Source organism: Salmo salar, chromosome 04 (genome assembly GCF_965601325.2).
Source record: "Salmo salar chromosome 04, fSalSal1, whole genome shotgun sequence".
Classification (NCBI taxonomy): Eukaryota; Metazoa; Chordata; class Actinopteri; order Salmoniformes; family Salmonidae; genus Salmo; species Salmo salar.
In genome coordinates, this window is record NC_138294.1 from 84,261,607 (window position 1) to 84,276,606 (window position 15,000).

The window sequence follows — 15,000 nt, forward strand, 5'->3', positions numbered from 1 at the left end:
AGAGCAGAGCTAGAGAGCAGACAGACCCAACTGGCTTTGTCACCATCACTACCTATAGAGGTTTATCAGGTCTGTCCTTCCCAGAACAGCTGCAGCCAGGCTGGGTGGTAGGCGTGGTAGAGGGGGTTGTGGGCTGGTCAGTACTAACACAGATAAACTCATCAGTGGGGGTGGTAGAGGGGGTGGTGGGCTGGTCAGTACTAACACAGATAAACTCATCAGTGGGGGTGGTAGAGGGGGTGGTGGGCTGGTCAGTACTAACACAGATAAACTCATCAGTGGGGGTGGTAGAGGGGGTTGTGGGCTGGTCAGTACTAACACAGATAAACTCATCAGTGGGGGTGGTAGAGGGGGTTGTGGGCTGGTCAGTACTAACACAGATAAACTCATCAGTGGGCGTGGTAGAGGGGGTTGTGGGCTGGTCAGTACTAACACAGATAAACTCATCAGTGGGGGTGGTAGAGGGGGTGGTGGGATGGTCAGTACTAACACAGATAAACACATCAGTGGGGGTGGTAGAGAGGGGTGGTGGGCTGGTCAGTACTAACACAGATAAACTCATCAGTGGGGGTGGTAGAGGGGGTGGTGGGCTGGTCAGTACTAACACAGATAAACACATCAGTGGGGGTGGTAGAGGGGGTGGTGGGCTGGTCAGTACTAACACAGATAAACACATCAGTGGGGGTGGTAGAGGGGGTGGTGGGCTGGTCAGTACTAACACAGATAAACTCATCAGTGGGGGTGGTAGTCCAGGTTGTTTTCAGTCATTTCCCTCACCAGAGTCCAGGTTGTTTTCAGTCATTTCCCTCACCAGAGTCCAGGTGAGATAGAAGACAGCCTACTCTAAGTCCATATAGTATGTGTGTGTTTGTGTGTGCTGACGGTCAGTGCCTGTGTTTCTCTCCCCATGTTCTCTCCTAAGGACCAGGCAGAGCAGAGCCAGGAGTAGCTGGGTCAGGAAGGGTAGGATGGGAACAGCCAGGAGCAGCTGGGTCAGGGAAGGTAGGATGGGAACAGCCAGGAGAAGCTGGGTCAGGGAGGGTAGGATGGGAACAGGAGCAGCTGGGTCAGGGAGGGTAGGATGGGAACAGCCAGGAGCAGCTGGGTCAGGGAGGGTAGGATGGGAACAGCCAGGAGCAGCTGGGTCAGGGAGGGTAGGTTGGGAAAAGCCAGGAGCAACTGGGTCAGGGAGGGTAGGATGGAAAAAAGGAGCAGGGCTGGGTAAGGGAGGGTAGGATGGGAACAGGAGCGGGGCTGGGTAAGGGAGTGTAGGATGGGAACAGCCAGGAGCAGCTGGGTCAGGGAGGGTAGGATGGGAACATCCAGGAGAAGCTGGGTCAGGGAGGGTAGGATGGGAACAGGAGCTGGGCTGGGTCAGGGAGGGTAGAATGGGAACAGGAGCGGGGCTGGGTCGGGGAGGGTAGGATGGGAACAGCCAGCAGCAGCTGGGTCAGGGAGGGTAGGATGGGAACAGGAGCTGGGCTGGGTCAGGGAGGGTAGAATGGGAACAGGAGTGGGGCTGGGTCAGGGAGGGTAGGATGGGAACAGCCAGCAGTAGCTGGGTCAGGGAGGGTAGGATGGGAACAGGAGTGGGGCTGGGTAAGGGAGTGTAGGATGGGAACAGCCAGGAGCAGCTGGGTCAGGGAGGGTAGGAAGGGAACAGGAGCGGGGCTGAGTCAGGGAGGGTAGGATGGGAACAGAACAGCAGGGCTGGGTAAGGGAGGGTAGGATGGAAACAGGAGCGGGGCTGGGTAAGGGAGGGTAGAATGGGAACAGGAGCGGGGTTGGGTAAGGGAGGGTAGGATGGGAACAGGACAGCAGGGCTGGGTAAGGGAGGGTAGGAAACAGGAGCAGGGCTGGGTAAGGGAGGGTAGGATGGGAACAGGACAGCAGGGCTGGGTCAGGGAGGGTAGGATAGGAACAGGAGCGGGGCTGGGTAAGGGAGGGTAGGATGGGAACGGGAGCAGGGCTGGGTAAGGGAGTGTAGGATGGGAACAGGACAGCAGGGCTGGGTAGGGGAGGGTAGGATGGGAACAGGACAGCAGGGCTGGGTAAGGGAGGGTAGGATGGGAACGGGAGTAGGGCTGGGTAAGGGAGTGTAGGATGGGAACAGGACAGCAGGGCTGGGTAAGGGTAAGGGAGGGTAGGATGGGAACAGGAACGGGGCTGGGTAAGGGAGGGTAGGATGGGAACAGGACAGCAGGGCTGGGTAAGGGTAAGGGAGGGTAGGATGGGAACAGGACAGTAGGGCTGGGTAAGGGAGGGTAGGATGGGAACAGGACAGCAGGGCTGGGTAAGGGAGGGTAGGATGGGAACAGGACAGCAGGGCTGGGTAGGGAGGGTAGGATGGGAACAGGAGCAGGGCTGGGTCAGGGAGGGAAGGATGGGAACATGACAGCAGGGCTGGGTAAGGGAGGGTAGGATGGGAACAGGAGCGGGGCTGGGTAAGGGAGGGTAGGATGGGAACAGGACAGCAGGGCTGGGTAAGGGAGGGTAGGATGGGAACAGGAGCAGGGCTGGGTAAGGGAGGGTAGGATGGGAACAGGAGCGGGGCTGGGTAAGGGAGGGTAGAATGGGAACAGGACAGCAGGGCTGGGTAAGGGAGGGTAGGAAACAGGAGCAGGGCTGGGTAATGGAGGGTTGGATGGGAACAGGAGCGGGGCTGGGTAAGGGAGGGTAGGATGGAACAGGAGCGGGGCTGGGTAAGGGAGTGTAGGATGGGAACAGGACAGCAGGGCTGGGTAGGGGAGGGTAGGATGGGAACAGGACAGCAGGGCTGGGTAAGGGAGGGTAGGATGGGAACGGGAGTAGGGCTGGGTAAGGGAGTGTAGGATGGGAACAGGACAGCAGGGCTGGGTAAGGGTAAGGGAGGGTAGGATGGGAACAGGAACGGGGCTGGGTAAGGGAGGGTAGGATGGGAACAGGACAGCAGGGCTGGGTAAGGGTAAGGGAGGGTAGGATGGGAACAGGACAGTAGGGCTGGGTAAGGGAGGGTAGGATGGGAACAGGACAGCAGGGCTGGGTAAGGGAGGGTAGGATGGGAACAGGACAGCAGGGCTGGGTAGGGAGGGTAGGATGGGAACAGGAGCAGGGCTGGGTCAGGGAGGGTAGGATGGGAACATGACAGCAGGGCTGGGTAAGGGAGGGTAGGATGGGAACAGGAGCGGGGCTGGGTAAGGGAGGGTAGGATGGGAACAGGACAGCAGGGCTGGGTAAGGGAGGGTAGGATGGGAACAGGAGCAGGGCTGGGTAAGGGAGGGTAGGATGGGAACAGGAGCGGGGCTGGGTAAGGGAGGGTAGGATGGGAACAGGACAGCAGGGCTGGGTAAGGGAGGGTAGGAAACAGGAGCAGGGCTGGGTAATGGAGGGTAGGAAACAGGAGCAGGGCTGGGTCAGGGAGGGTAGGATGGGAACAGGACAGCAGGGCTGGGTAAGGGAGGGTAGGATGGGAACAGGAGCGGGGCTGGGTAAGGGAGGGTAGGATGGGAACAGGAGCGGGGCTGGGTAAGGGAGGGTAGGATGGGAACAGGACAGCAGGGCTGGGTAAGGGAGGGTAGGATGGGAACAGGAGGAAGGGCTGGGTAAGGGAGGGTAGGATGGGAACAGGAGGAAGGGCTGGGTAAGGGAGGGTAGGATGGGAACAGGAGCTGGGCTGGGTAAGGGAGGGTAGGATGGGAACAGGAAAGGGCTGGGTAAGGGAGGGTAGGATGGGAACAGGACAGCAGGGTGGGTAAGGGAGGGTAGGATGGGAACAGGACAGCAGGGCTGGGTAAAGAAGGGTAGGATGGGAACAGGACAGCAGGGCTGGGTAAGGGAGGGTAGGATGGGAACAGGACAGCAGGGCTGGGTAGGGAGGGTAGGATGGGAACAGGGGCAGGGCTGGGTCAGGGAGGGTAGGATGGGAACAGGAGCGGGGCTGGGTAAGGGAGGGTTGGATGGGAACAGGAGCAGGGCTGGGTAAGGGAGGGTAGGATGGGAACAGGAGCAGGGCTGGGTAAGGGAGGGCAGGATGGGAACAGGAGCAGGGCTGGGTAAGGGAGGGTTGGATGGGAACAGGAGCGGGGCTGGGTAAGGGAGTGTAGAATGGGAACAGGAGCGGGGCTGGGTAAGGGAGGGTAGGATGGGAACAGGACAGCAGGGCTGGGTAAGGGAGGGTAGAATGGGAACAGGAGCGGGGCTGGGTAAGGGAGTGTAGGATGGGAACAGGAGCGGGGCTGGGTAGGGGAGGGTAGGATGGGAACAGGACAGCAGGGCTGGGTAAGGGAGGGTAGGATGGGAACGGGAGTAGGGCTGGGTAAGGGAGTGTAGGATGGGAACAGGACAGCAGGACTGGGTAAGGGTAAGGGAGGGTAGGATGGGAACAGGAACGGGGCTGGGTAAGGGAGGGTAGGATGGGAACAGGACAGCAGGGCTGGGTAAGGGTAAGGGAGGGTAGGATGGGAACAGGACAGTAGGGCTGGGTAAGGGAGGGTAGGATGGGAACAGGACAGCAGGGCTGGGTAAGGGAGGGTAGGATGGGAACAGGACAGCAGGGCTGGGTAGGGAGGGTAGGATGGGAACAGGAGCAGGGCTGGGTCAGGGAGGGTAGGATGGGAACATGACAGCAGGGCTGGGTAAGGGAGGGTAGGATGGGAACAGGAGCGGGGCTGGGTAAGGGAGGGTAGGATGGGAACAGGACAGCAGGGCTGGGTAAGGGAGGGTAGGATGGGAACAGGAGCAGGGCTGGGTAAGGGAGGGTAGGATGGGAACAGGAGCGGGGCTGGGTAAGGGAGGGTAGGATGGGAACAGGACAGCAGGGCTGGGTAAGGGAGGGTAGGAAACAGGAGCAGGGCTGGGTAATGGAGGGTAGGAAACAGGAGCAGGGCTGAGTCAGGGAGGGTAGGATGGGAACAGGACAGCAGGGCTGGGTAAGGGAGGGTAGGATGGGAACAGGAGCGGGGCTGGGTAAGGGAGGGTAGGATGGGAACAGGAGCGGGGCTGGGTAAGGGAGGGTAGGATGGGAACAGGACAGCAGGGCTGGGTAAGGGAGGGTAGGATGGGAACAGGAGGAAGGGCTGGGTAAGGGAGGGTAGGATGGGAACAGGAGGAAGGGCTGGGAAAGGGAGGGTAGGATGGGAACAGGAGCTGGGCTGGGTAAGGGAGGGTAGGATGGGAACAGGAAAGGGCTGGGTAAGGGAGGGTAGGATGGGAACAGGACAGCAGGGTGGGTAAGGGAGGGTAGGATGGGAACAGGACAGCAGGGCTGGGTAAGGGTAAGGGAGGGTAGGATGGGAACAGGACAGCAGGGCTGGGTAAGGGAGGGTAGGATGGGAACAGGACAGGACAGCAGGGCTGGGTAGGGAGGGTAGGATGGGAACAGGGGCAGGGCTGGGTCAGGGAGGGCAGGATGGGAACAGGACAGCAGGGCTGGGTAAGGGAGGGTAGGATGGGAACAGGAGCGGGGCTGTGTAAGGGAGGGCAGGATGGGAACAAGAGCAGGGCTGGGTAAGGGAGGGTTGGATGGGAACAGGAGCGGGGCTGGGTAAGGGAGGGTTGGATGGGAACAGGACAGCAGGGCTGGGTAAGGGAGGGTTGGATGGGAACAGGAGCGGGGCTGGGTAAGGGAGGGTTGGATGGGAACAGGAGCGGGGCTGGGTAAGGGAGGGTTGGATGGGAACAGGAGCGGGGCTGGGTAAGGGAGTGTAGAATGGGAACAGGAGCGGGGCTGGGTAAGGGAGGGTAGGATGGGAACAGGACAGCAGGGCTGGGTAACCGAGGGTAGAATGGGAACAGGAGCGGGGCTGGGTAAGGGAGTGTAGGATGGGAACAGGAGCGGGGCTGGGTAAGGGAGGGTAGGATGGGAACAGGAGCGGGGCTGGGTAAGGGAGGGTTGGATGGGAACAGGAGCAGGGCTGGGTAAGGGAGGGCAGGATGGGAACAGGAGCGGGGCTGGGTAAGGGAGGGTTGGATGGGAACAGGAGCGGGGCTGGGTAAGGGAGGGTAGGATGGAACCGGAGCGGGGCTGGGTAAGGGAGGGTAGGATGGGAACAGGAACGGGGCTGTGTAAGGGAGGGTAGCATGGGAACAGCCAGCAGCAGCTGGGTCAGGGAGGGTAGGATGGGAACAGGAGTGGGGCTGGGTAAGGGAGTGTAGGATGGGAACAGCCAGGAGCAGCTGGGTCAGGGAGGGTAGGAAGGGAACAGGAGCGGGGCTGAGTCAGGGAGGGTAGAATGGGAACAGGAGCGGGGCTGGGTAAGGGAGGGTAGGATGGGAACAGGACAGCAGGGCTGGGTCAGGGAGGGTAGGATGGGAACAGGACACCAGGGCTGGGTAATGGAGGGTAGGATAGGAACAGGAGCGGGGCTGGGTAAGGGAGGGTAGGATGGGAACGGGAGCAGGGCTGAGTAAGGGAGTGTAGGATGGGAACAGGACAGCAGGGCTGGGTAAGGGAGGGTAGGATGGGAACAGGACAGCAGGGCTGGGTAAGGGAGGGTAGGAAACAGGAGCAGGGCAGGGTAAGGGAGGGTAGGATGGGAACAGGACAGCAGGGCTGGGTCAGGGAGGGTAGGATGGGAACAGGAGCAGGGCTAGGTAAGGGAGGGTAGGATGGGAACAGGACAGCAGGGCTGGGTAAGGGAGGGTAGGATGGGAACGGGAGTAGGGCTGGGTAAGGGAGTGTAGGATGGGAACAGGACTGCAGGGCTGGGTAAGGGTAAGGGAGGGTAGGATGGGAACAGGAACGGGGCTGGGTAAGGGAGGGTAGGATGGGAACAGGATAGCAGGGCTGGGTAAGGGTAAGGGAGGGTAGGATGGGAACAGGACAGCAGGGCTGGGTAAGGGAGGGTAGGATGGGAACAGGACAGCAGGGCTGGGTAGGGAGGGTAGGATGGGAACAGGAGCAGGGCTGGGTCAGGGAGGGTAGGATGGGAACATGACAGCAGGGCTGGGTAAGGGAGTGTAGGATGGGAACAGGACAGCAGGGCTGGGTAAGGGAGGGTAGGATGGGAACAGGAGCAGGGCTGGGTAAGGGAGGGTAGGATGGGAACAGGAGGAAGGGCTGGGTAAGGGAGGGTAGGATGGGAACAGGAGCTGGGCTCGGTAAGGGAGGGTAGGATGGGAACAGGAGCTGGGCTGGGTAAGGGAGGGTAGGATGGGAACAGGAAAGGGCTGGGTAAGGGAGGGTAGGATGGGAACAGGACAGCAGGGTGGGTAAGGGAGGGTAGGATGAGAACAGGACAGCAGGGCTGGGTAAGGGAGGGCAGGATGGGAACAGGAGCTGGGCTCGGTAAGGGAGGGTAGGATGGGAACAGGAGCTGGGCTGGGTAAGGGAGGGTAGGATGGGAACAGGAAAGGGCTGGGTAAGGGAGGGTAGGATGGGAACAGGACAGCAGGGTGGGTAAGGGAGGGTAGGATGGGAACAGGACAGCAGGGCTGGGTAAGGGAGGGCAGGATGGGAACAGGAGGAAGGGCTGGGTAAGGGAGGGTAGGATGGGAACAGGAGCTGGGCTCGGTAAGGGAGGGTAGGATGGGAACAGGAGCAGGGCTGGGTCAGGGAGGGTAGGATGGGAACAGGACAGCAGGGCTGGGTAAGGGAGGGTAGGATGGGAACAGGAGCGGGGCTGTGTAAGGGAGGGCAGGATGGGAACAGGAGCAGGGCTGGGTAAGGGTGGGTTGGATGGGAACAGGAGCGGGGCTGGGTAAGGGAGGGTAGGATGGGAACAGGAGCGGGGCTGGGTAAGGGAGGGTAGGATGGGAACAGGAGCGGGGCTGGGTAAGGGAGGGTTGAATGGGAACAGGAGCGGGGCTGGGTAAGGGAGGGTTGGATGGGAACAGGAGCTGGGCTGGGTAAGGGAGGGTAGGATGGAACAGGAGCGGGGCTGGGTAAGGGAGGGTAGGATGGGAACAGGAGCGGGGCTGGGTAAGGGAGGGTAGGATGGGAACAGGACAGCAGGGCTGGGTAAGGGAGGGCTGGATGGGAACAGGAGCGGGGCTGTGTAAGGGAGGGTTGGATGGGAACAGGAGCGGGGCTGGGTAAGGGAGGGTTGAATGGGAACAGGAGCGGGGCTGGGTAAGGGAGGGTTGGATGGGAACAGGAGCTGGGCTGGGTAAGGGAGGGTAGGATGGAACAGGAGCGGGGCTGGGTAAGGGAGGGTAGGATGGGAACAGGAAAGGGCTGGGTAAGGGAGGGTAGGATGGGAACAGGACAGCAGGGTGGGTAAGGGAGGGTAGGATGGGAACAGGACAGCAGGGCTGGGTAGGGAGGGTAGGATGGGAACAGGAGCAGGGCTGGGTCAGGGAGGGCAGGATGGGAACAGGAGCGGGGCTGGGTAAGGGAGGGTTGGATGGGAACAGGGGCAGGGCTGGGTAAGGGAGGGTAGGATGGGAACAGGACAGCAGGGCTGGGTAAGGGAGGGCTGGATGGGAACAGGAGCGGGGCTGTGTAAGGGAGGGTTGGATGGGAACAGGAGCGGGGCTGGGTAAGAGAGGGTAGGATGGGAACAGGAGCGGGGCTGGGTAAGGGAGGGTAGGAAACAGGAGCAGGGCTGGGTAAGGGAGGGTAGGATGGGAACAGGAGCAGGGCTGGGTAAGGGAGGGTAGGATGGAACAGGAGCGGGGCTGGGTAAGGGAGGGTAGGATGGGAACAGGAGCGGGGCTGGGTAAGGGAGGGTAGGATGGGAACAGGACAGCAGGGCTGGGTAAGGGAGGGCTGGATGGGAACAGGAGCGGGGCTGTGTAAGGGAGGGTTGGATGGGAACAGGAGCGGGGCTGGGTAAGAGAGGGTAGGATGGGAACAGGAGCGGGGCTGGGTAAGGGAGGGTAGGATGGGAACAGGAGCGGGGCTGGGTAAGGGAGGGTAGGATGGGAACAGGAGCTGGGCTGGGTAAGGGAGGGTAGGATGGAACAGGAGCGGGGCTGGGTAAGGGAGGGTAGGATGGGAACAGGAGCGGGGCTGGGTAAGGGAGGGTAGGATGGGAACAGGAGCGGGGCTGGGTAAGGGAGGGTAGGATGGGAACAGCAGCGGGGCTGGGTAAGGGAAGGTAGGATGGGAACAGGAGCGGGGCTGGGTAAGGGAGGGTAGGATGGGAACAGCAGCGGGGCAGGGTAAGGCTAGCGGAGGAGTGGAGAAGCTCCTAATGACCTTTCTGTTCCTCTATAAGTGTTGTTCTTCCAGCAGGGCGACAGAGTATGGGTGCATATAACAAGATAAAGTGCTGTATATTTATTACTTCCAAAGAATCAATTTACACTCTGCTTTTCTGCAGCTCACACACACACACACACACACACACACACACACACACACACACACACACACACACACACTGCAGGTGAGGGAATAAAGGATTGTTGCTTTGCTTTGGTACCATCTCTAGGTAACGTTAACTGCTCTTCTACAGCAGTGATGTCAACGTCTCTGCCCTTCCATTGAACGTGTTCGCACAGCCACATGTGACATCGTTAACACATGTGCAGGAAGGAGTCTGTGTGTCGTTGACATTGGAGATGAATAAGGACTCCACCGTTGTTGGCACGTGAGTCTGTTCACTTTGATGTCACATGTGAGCGTTTCTGGACGCGCTTTAGTGAGAAACAACTCATCAGATGGAGACAGCTGGGGAACACCCAGGGTCATGACCCACTACGGCTACAGAACACTAAGGTTCAGCTGGGGAACACCCAGGGTCGTGACCCACTGCGGCTACAGAACACTAAGGTTCAGCTGGGGAACACCCAGGGTCGTGATCCACTACGGCTACAGAACACTAAGGTTCAGCTGGGGAACACCCAGGGTCGTGACCCACTACGGCTACAGAACACTAAGGTTCAGCTGGGGAACACCCAGGGTCGTGATCCACTACGGCTACAGAACACTAAGGTTCAGCTGGGGAACACCCAGGGTCGTGATCCACTACGGCTACAGAACACTAAGGTTCAGCTGGGGAACACCCAGGGTCGTGATCCACTGCGGCTACAGAACACTAAGGTTCAGCTGGGGAACACCCAGGGTCGTGACCCACTACGGCTACAGAACACTAAGGTTCAGCTGGGGAACACCCAGGGTCGTGATCCACTACGGCTACAGAACACTAAGGTTCAGCTGGGGAACACCCAGGGTCGTGACCCACTACGGCTACAGAACACTAAGGTTCAGCTGGGGAACACCCAGGGTCGTGATCCACTACGGCTACAGAACACTAAGGTTCAGCTGGGGAACACCCAGGGTCGTGATCCACTTCGGCTACAGAACACTAAGGTTCAGCTGGGGAACACCCAGGGTCGTGACCCACTACGGCTACAGAACACTAAGGTTCAGCTGGGGAACACCCAGGGTCGTAACCCACTACGGCTACAGAACACTAAGGTTCAGCTGGGGAACACCCAGGGTCGTGATCCACTACGGCTACAGAACACTAAGGTTCAGCTGGGGAAGACCCAGGGTCGTGACCCACTACGGCTACAGAACACTAAGGTTCAGCTGGGGAACACCCAGGGTCGTGATCCACTACGGCTACAGAACACTAAGGTTCAGCTGGGGAACACCCAGGGTCGTGACCCACTACGGCTACAGAACACTAAGGTTCAGCTGGGGAACACCCAGGGTCGTGATCCACTACGGCTACAGAACACTAAGGTTCAGCTGGGGAACACCCAGGGTCGTGACCCACTACAGCTACAGAACACTAAGGTTCAGCTGGGGAACACCCAGGGTCGTATTCCACTATAGCTACAGAACACTAAGGTTCAGCTGGGGAACACCCAGGGTCGTGATCCACTACGGCGACAGAACACTAAGGTTCAGCTGGGCAACACCCAGGGTCATGGCCACTACGGCTACAGAACACTAAGGTTCAGCTGGGGAACACCCAGGGTCGTGACCCACTACGGCTACAGAACACTAAGGTTCAGCTGGGGAACACCCAGGGTCGTGACCCACTACAGCTACAGAACACTAAGGTTCAGCTGGGGAACACCCAGGGTCGTGACCCACTACGGCTACAGAACACTAAGGTTCAGCTGGGGAACACCCAGGAACGTGACCCACTACGGCTACAGAACACTAAGGTTCAGCTGGGGAACACCCAGGGTCGTGACCCACTACGGCTACAGAACACTAAGGTTCAGCTGGGGAACACCCAGGGTCGTGACCCACTATGGCTACAGAACACTAAGGTTCAGCTGGATCCCAGGGTCCTGACCCAACACGGCTACAGAACACTAAGGTTCAGCTGGATCTGCAGGGTCGTGACCCACTACGACTACAGTACACTAAGGTTCAGCTAGATCCCAGGGTCGTGACCCACTACGGCTACAGAACACTAAGGTTCAGCTGGATCTGCAGGGTCGTGACCCACTACGGCTACAGAACACTAAGGTTCAGCTGGATCTGCAGGGTCGTGACCCACTACGGCTACAGAACACTAAGGTTCAGTTGGATCTGCAGGGTCGTGACCCAACACGGCTACAGAACACTAAGGTTCAGCTGGATCCCAGGGTCATGACCCACTACGACTACAGAACACTAAGGTTCAGCTGGATCTGCAGGAGTGCTGTACTGGATGTTCATTTGACTTTGATTGTATTGATATTGATATTTGTACCGCACTGTTGAGGGAGCTTACAAGTAAGCATTTCACTGCACCTTTATATACCTGCTTTAAACTGTGTACGTTACGAATAACCTTTGATTTGATTTGGATTTGGAGAGGACAAAACTGACACATCTAAAGAGAAATGATCCGTTGGTCGTAATGGTTTAGACGTGTAGACTCTGATTGGACAGTTAGGGTACAGGCTGTGGACTGATTGGTCATTTGAAGAACAGGAAATGTGACTGGTACCTTTGGAAGGCGTTCTGGATCCCCAGGGTGCCGGGGGATGACCTTCTGCAGTCGCTGGAAACCGTAGTCGATGGTGGGTTCGTTTAGAGCTGAGGACACACACACGCACAATACTGAACGGTTAGAGTACTGTAATATAATCTTATAACAATGAATGTTTTCGTCATACGGTCAGAATATCATCTGGAATGGAGTTCACTCTTCGTACAGTATTCATCTTGTTTTATTAATTTTACAGCTCATTTCTGAAGTTGTGTTCAACAGGAAGTACAATATGTGTATCTATCAAGAGTAGGAAAGTGACTGTCCTGAATACATCGAGGAACCAGACTGGTACCAAGGCCCTTTCCAGCCTGTGATTGCTTTAAAGGGGCAATACGTAGTTGCTACACCTATTTTTTTTACTTGTTAATTAATGATATAAACCCATTGATTCTTCAAGAATATAACTTAGGAATGTCTCATGAGCTTAGTTTAACTGTCACACCCCATGAGAACACAACAGATAAGCTTGTTTTTCTCCAATGTTTGTAAACATTGTAAACGTAAACAAACACTGTACACTCACAACATGGTTAATAAAAATCATTTTGATATCATGGATGGTCAGTCATTGCGTCTATTAATCTGAGAGTGGTTACATTTCTCCAGGCCCTTAGCTTTTTACCAAAACAGGCTTTCACTGACATTTTCATCATGTCCCTGTCCGAGTCTGTACTACCAACATGTTTTAAGCAGAACACCATAGGGCCTGTGCCCGAGAACACTAAGATAACCTGCCTAAATGACTACCGACCCGTAGCACTCACGTCTGTAGCCATGAAGTGCTTAGAAAGGCTGATCCATGGCTCACATCAACACCATTATCCCAGAAACCCTAGACACACTCCAATTTGCATACCGTCACAACAGATCCACAGATGATGCAATCTCTATTGCACTTCACACTGCCCTTTCCGACCGGGACAAAAGGAACACCTATGTGAGAATGCTGTTCATTGACTACAGCTCAGCGTTCAACACCATAGTACCCTCAAAGATCATCACTAAGCTAAGGATCCTGGGACTAAATACCTCCCTCTGCAACTGGATCCTGGACTTCCTGACGTGCCGCCCCCAGGTGGTAAGGGTAGGTAACAACACATCCACCACGCTGATCCTCAACACAGGGGACCCTCAGGGGTGCGTGCTCAGTCCCCTCCTGTACTCCCTGTTCACTCATGACTGCAAGGCCAGGCACGACATCAACACCATCATTAAGTTTGCCGATGACACAACAGTGGTAGGCCTGATCACCGACAATGACGAGACAGCCTATAGGGGGGAGGTCAGAGACCTGGCCGTGTGGTGCCAGGACAACAACCTCTCCCTCAACATGATCAAGACAAAGGAGATGATTGTGGACTACAGGAAAAAGAGGACCGAGCACGCCCCCATTCTCATCGACAGGGCTGCAGTGGAGCAGGTAGAGAGCTTCAAGTTCCTTGGTATCCACATCACCAACAAACTAACATGGTCCAAGCACACCAAGACAGTCGTGAAGAGGGCTTGACAAAACCTATTCCCCCTCAGGAGACTGAAAAGATTTGGCATGGGTCCTCAGATCCTCAAAAGGTTCAACAGCTGCACCATCGAGAGCATCCTGACTGGTTGCATCACTGCCTGGTACGGCAACTGCTCGGCCTCTGACCGCAAGGCACTACAGAGGGTAGTGCAAACGGCCCAGTACATCACTGGTGCCAAGCTCCCTGCCATCCAGGACCTCTATACCAGGCGGTGTCAGAGGAAGGTCCTAAAAATTGTCAAAGACTCCAGCCACCCTAGTCATAGACTGTTCTCTCTGCTATCGCAGAGCAAGTGGTACCGGAGCGCCAAGTCTAGGTCCAAGAGGCTTCTAAACAGCTTCTACCCCCAAGCCATGACTCCTGAACACCTAATCAAATGGCTACCCAGACCATTTGCATTCCCCCCCCCCCCCCCTTACACCGCTGCTACTCTCTGTTGTTGTCATCTATGCATAGTCACTTTAATAACTACATTTACATACTACCTCAACTAACCGGTGCCCCCGCACATTGACTCTGTACCGGTACCCCCCGTGTATATAGTCTCGCTATTGTTATTTTACTGATGCTCTTAAATTACTTGTTACTTTTATTTTTTATTCTTATCTGTTTGTTTTTTTTAACTACATTGTTGGTAAGTAAGCATTTCACTGTAAGGTCTACACCTGTTGTATTCGGCGCATGTGACTAATACAATTTGATTTGATTTGAGAGCAGCTTTGTTATTGTTTTAACTGTGGATTCACCCTTTAAAGTGAGCTTTTTATTAGTTAAACTATCTAGAGATAACAAAGCTAATGTAAAGAAGAGTGGAGGGGATTTACATATATGATCGTAGCTAATGGAAGTCAATGTAAAGAAGAGTGGAGGGGATTTAAATATATGATCGTAGCTAATGGTAGTCATTTCACATTCCCATGAAGCTAGATTACCCTTATTTATGAAAGTGAGTGTTAAAAGCACGTATGGTATGGTAATCTGGAGATTTTAAAGGACATTTACTTTTTACGTTTAGCATTGCAATTACTGGTTTAAACCCTTTATCGTGTCAGAAGAGAGAGAGACATGTAAAAGCATGTCAGTCAGAGAGGGGAGCGAGGTGACAAGCGTATTTACACGCCTGTTGACAGCCAGCCAGGCAGGCAACTAGCGACAGAAGAGCCAGAATAGTGGAGAGGAGGCAGGGGGAGAGAAGATGGCCGCCCAGCCCCAGAGCATTGTTCTAAAGAGGTCCTGTCTTTAACCCAAATGTAGCCTTTAAAAGCTCGGAGAGACTCAACAACAGGACAGACAGAGAAAAGGGTTTGATGTGACAAAAGAGGTCCCTCTTCTGAGCGGCCCAAGGATGTGTTCACCAAAGAGAAAGAGATGGAAAGTGTTGAAGAAATGTTGAAAACAAATCTTGACATGGACAGGTGTAGTTTATGGACAGGTGTAGAGATGAATGACAAGGTTCGACCATTCCTGTTGCTAGAATAATCACACTTCTGAAGCTGAACAGTTTGCACATTAACACGGATACAAATGCTTCATTGTTCTGAAAAGGATCAGATCATGTCTGTTTTCACCACAGGGGCTGAAAGGCGAGATATTCCTGCAGGAATCTGACACTGCAC

The 15,000-nt window shown here is 56.1% G+C and overlaps 1 protein-coding gene across 5 annotated transcripts in view; it reads right to left on the bottom strand.

Moving 5' to 3' along the window:
* Nucleotides 1-15,000, bottom strand: part of LOC106603880 (transcription factor COE1-A) — a 359,109-nt gene that overhangs the window by 42,675 nt on the left and 301,434 nt on the right. For all 5 annotated transcript variants that reach the window (XM_082974761.1, XM_045717374.2, XM_045717370.2 and 2 more), the window contains exon 11: nucleotides 11,820-11,908. In XM_082974761.1, the coding sequence (XP_082830887.1) occupies nucleotides 11,820-11,908 (89 nt within the window). The remainder of the gene's footprint in view (nucleotides 1-11,819; nucleotides 11,909-15,000) is intronic.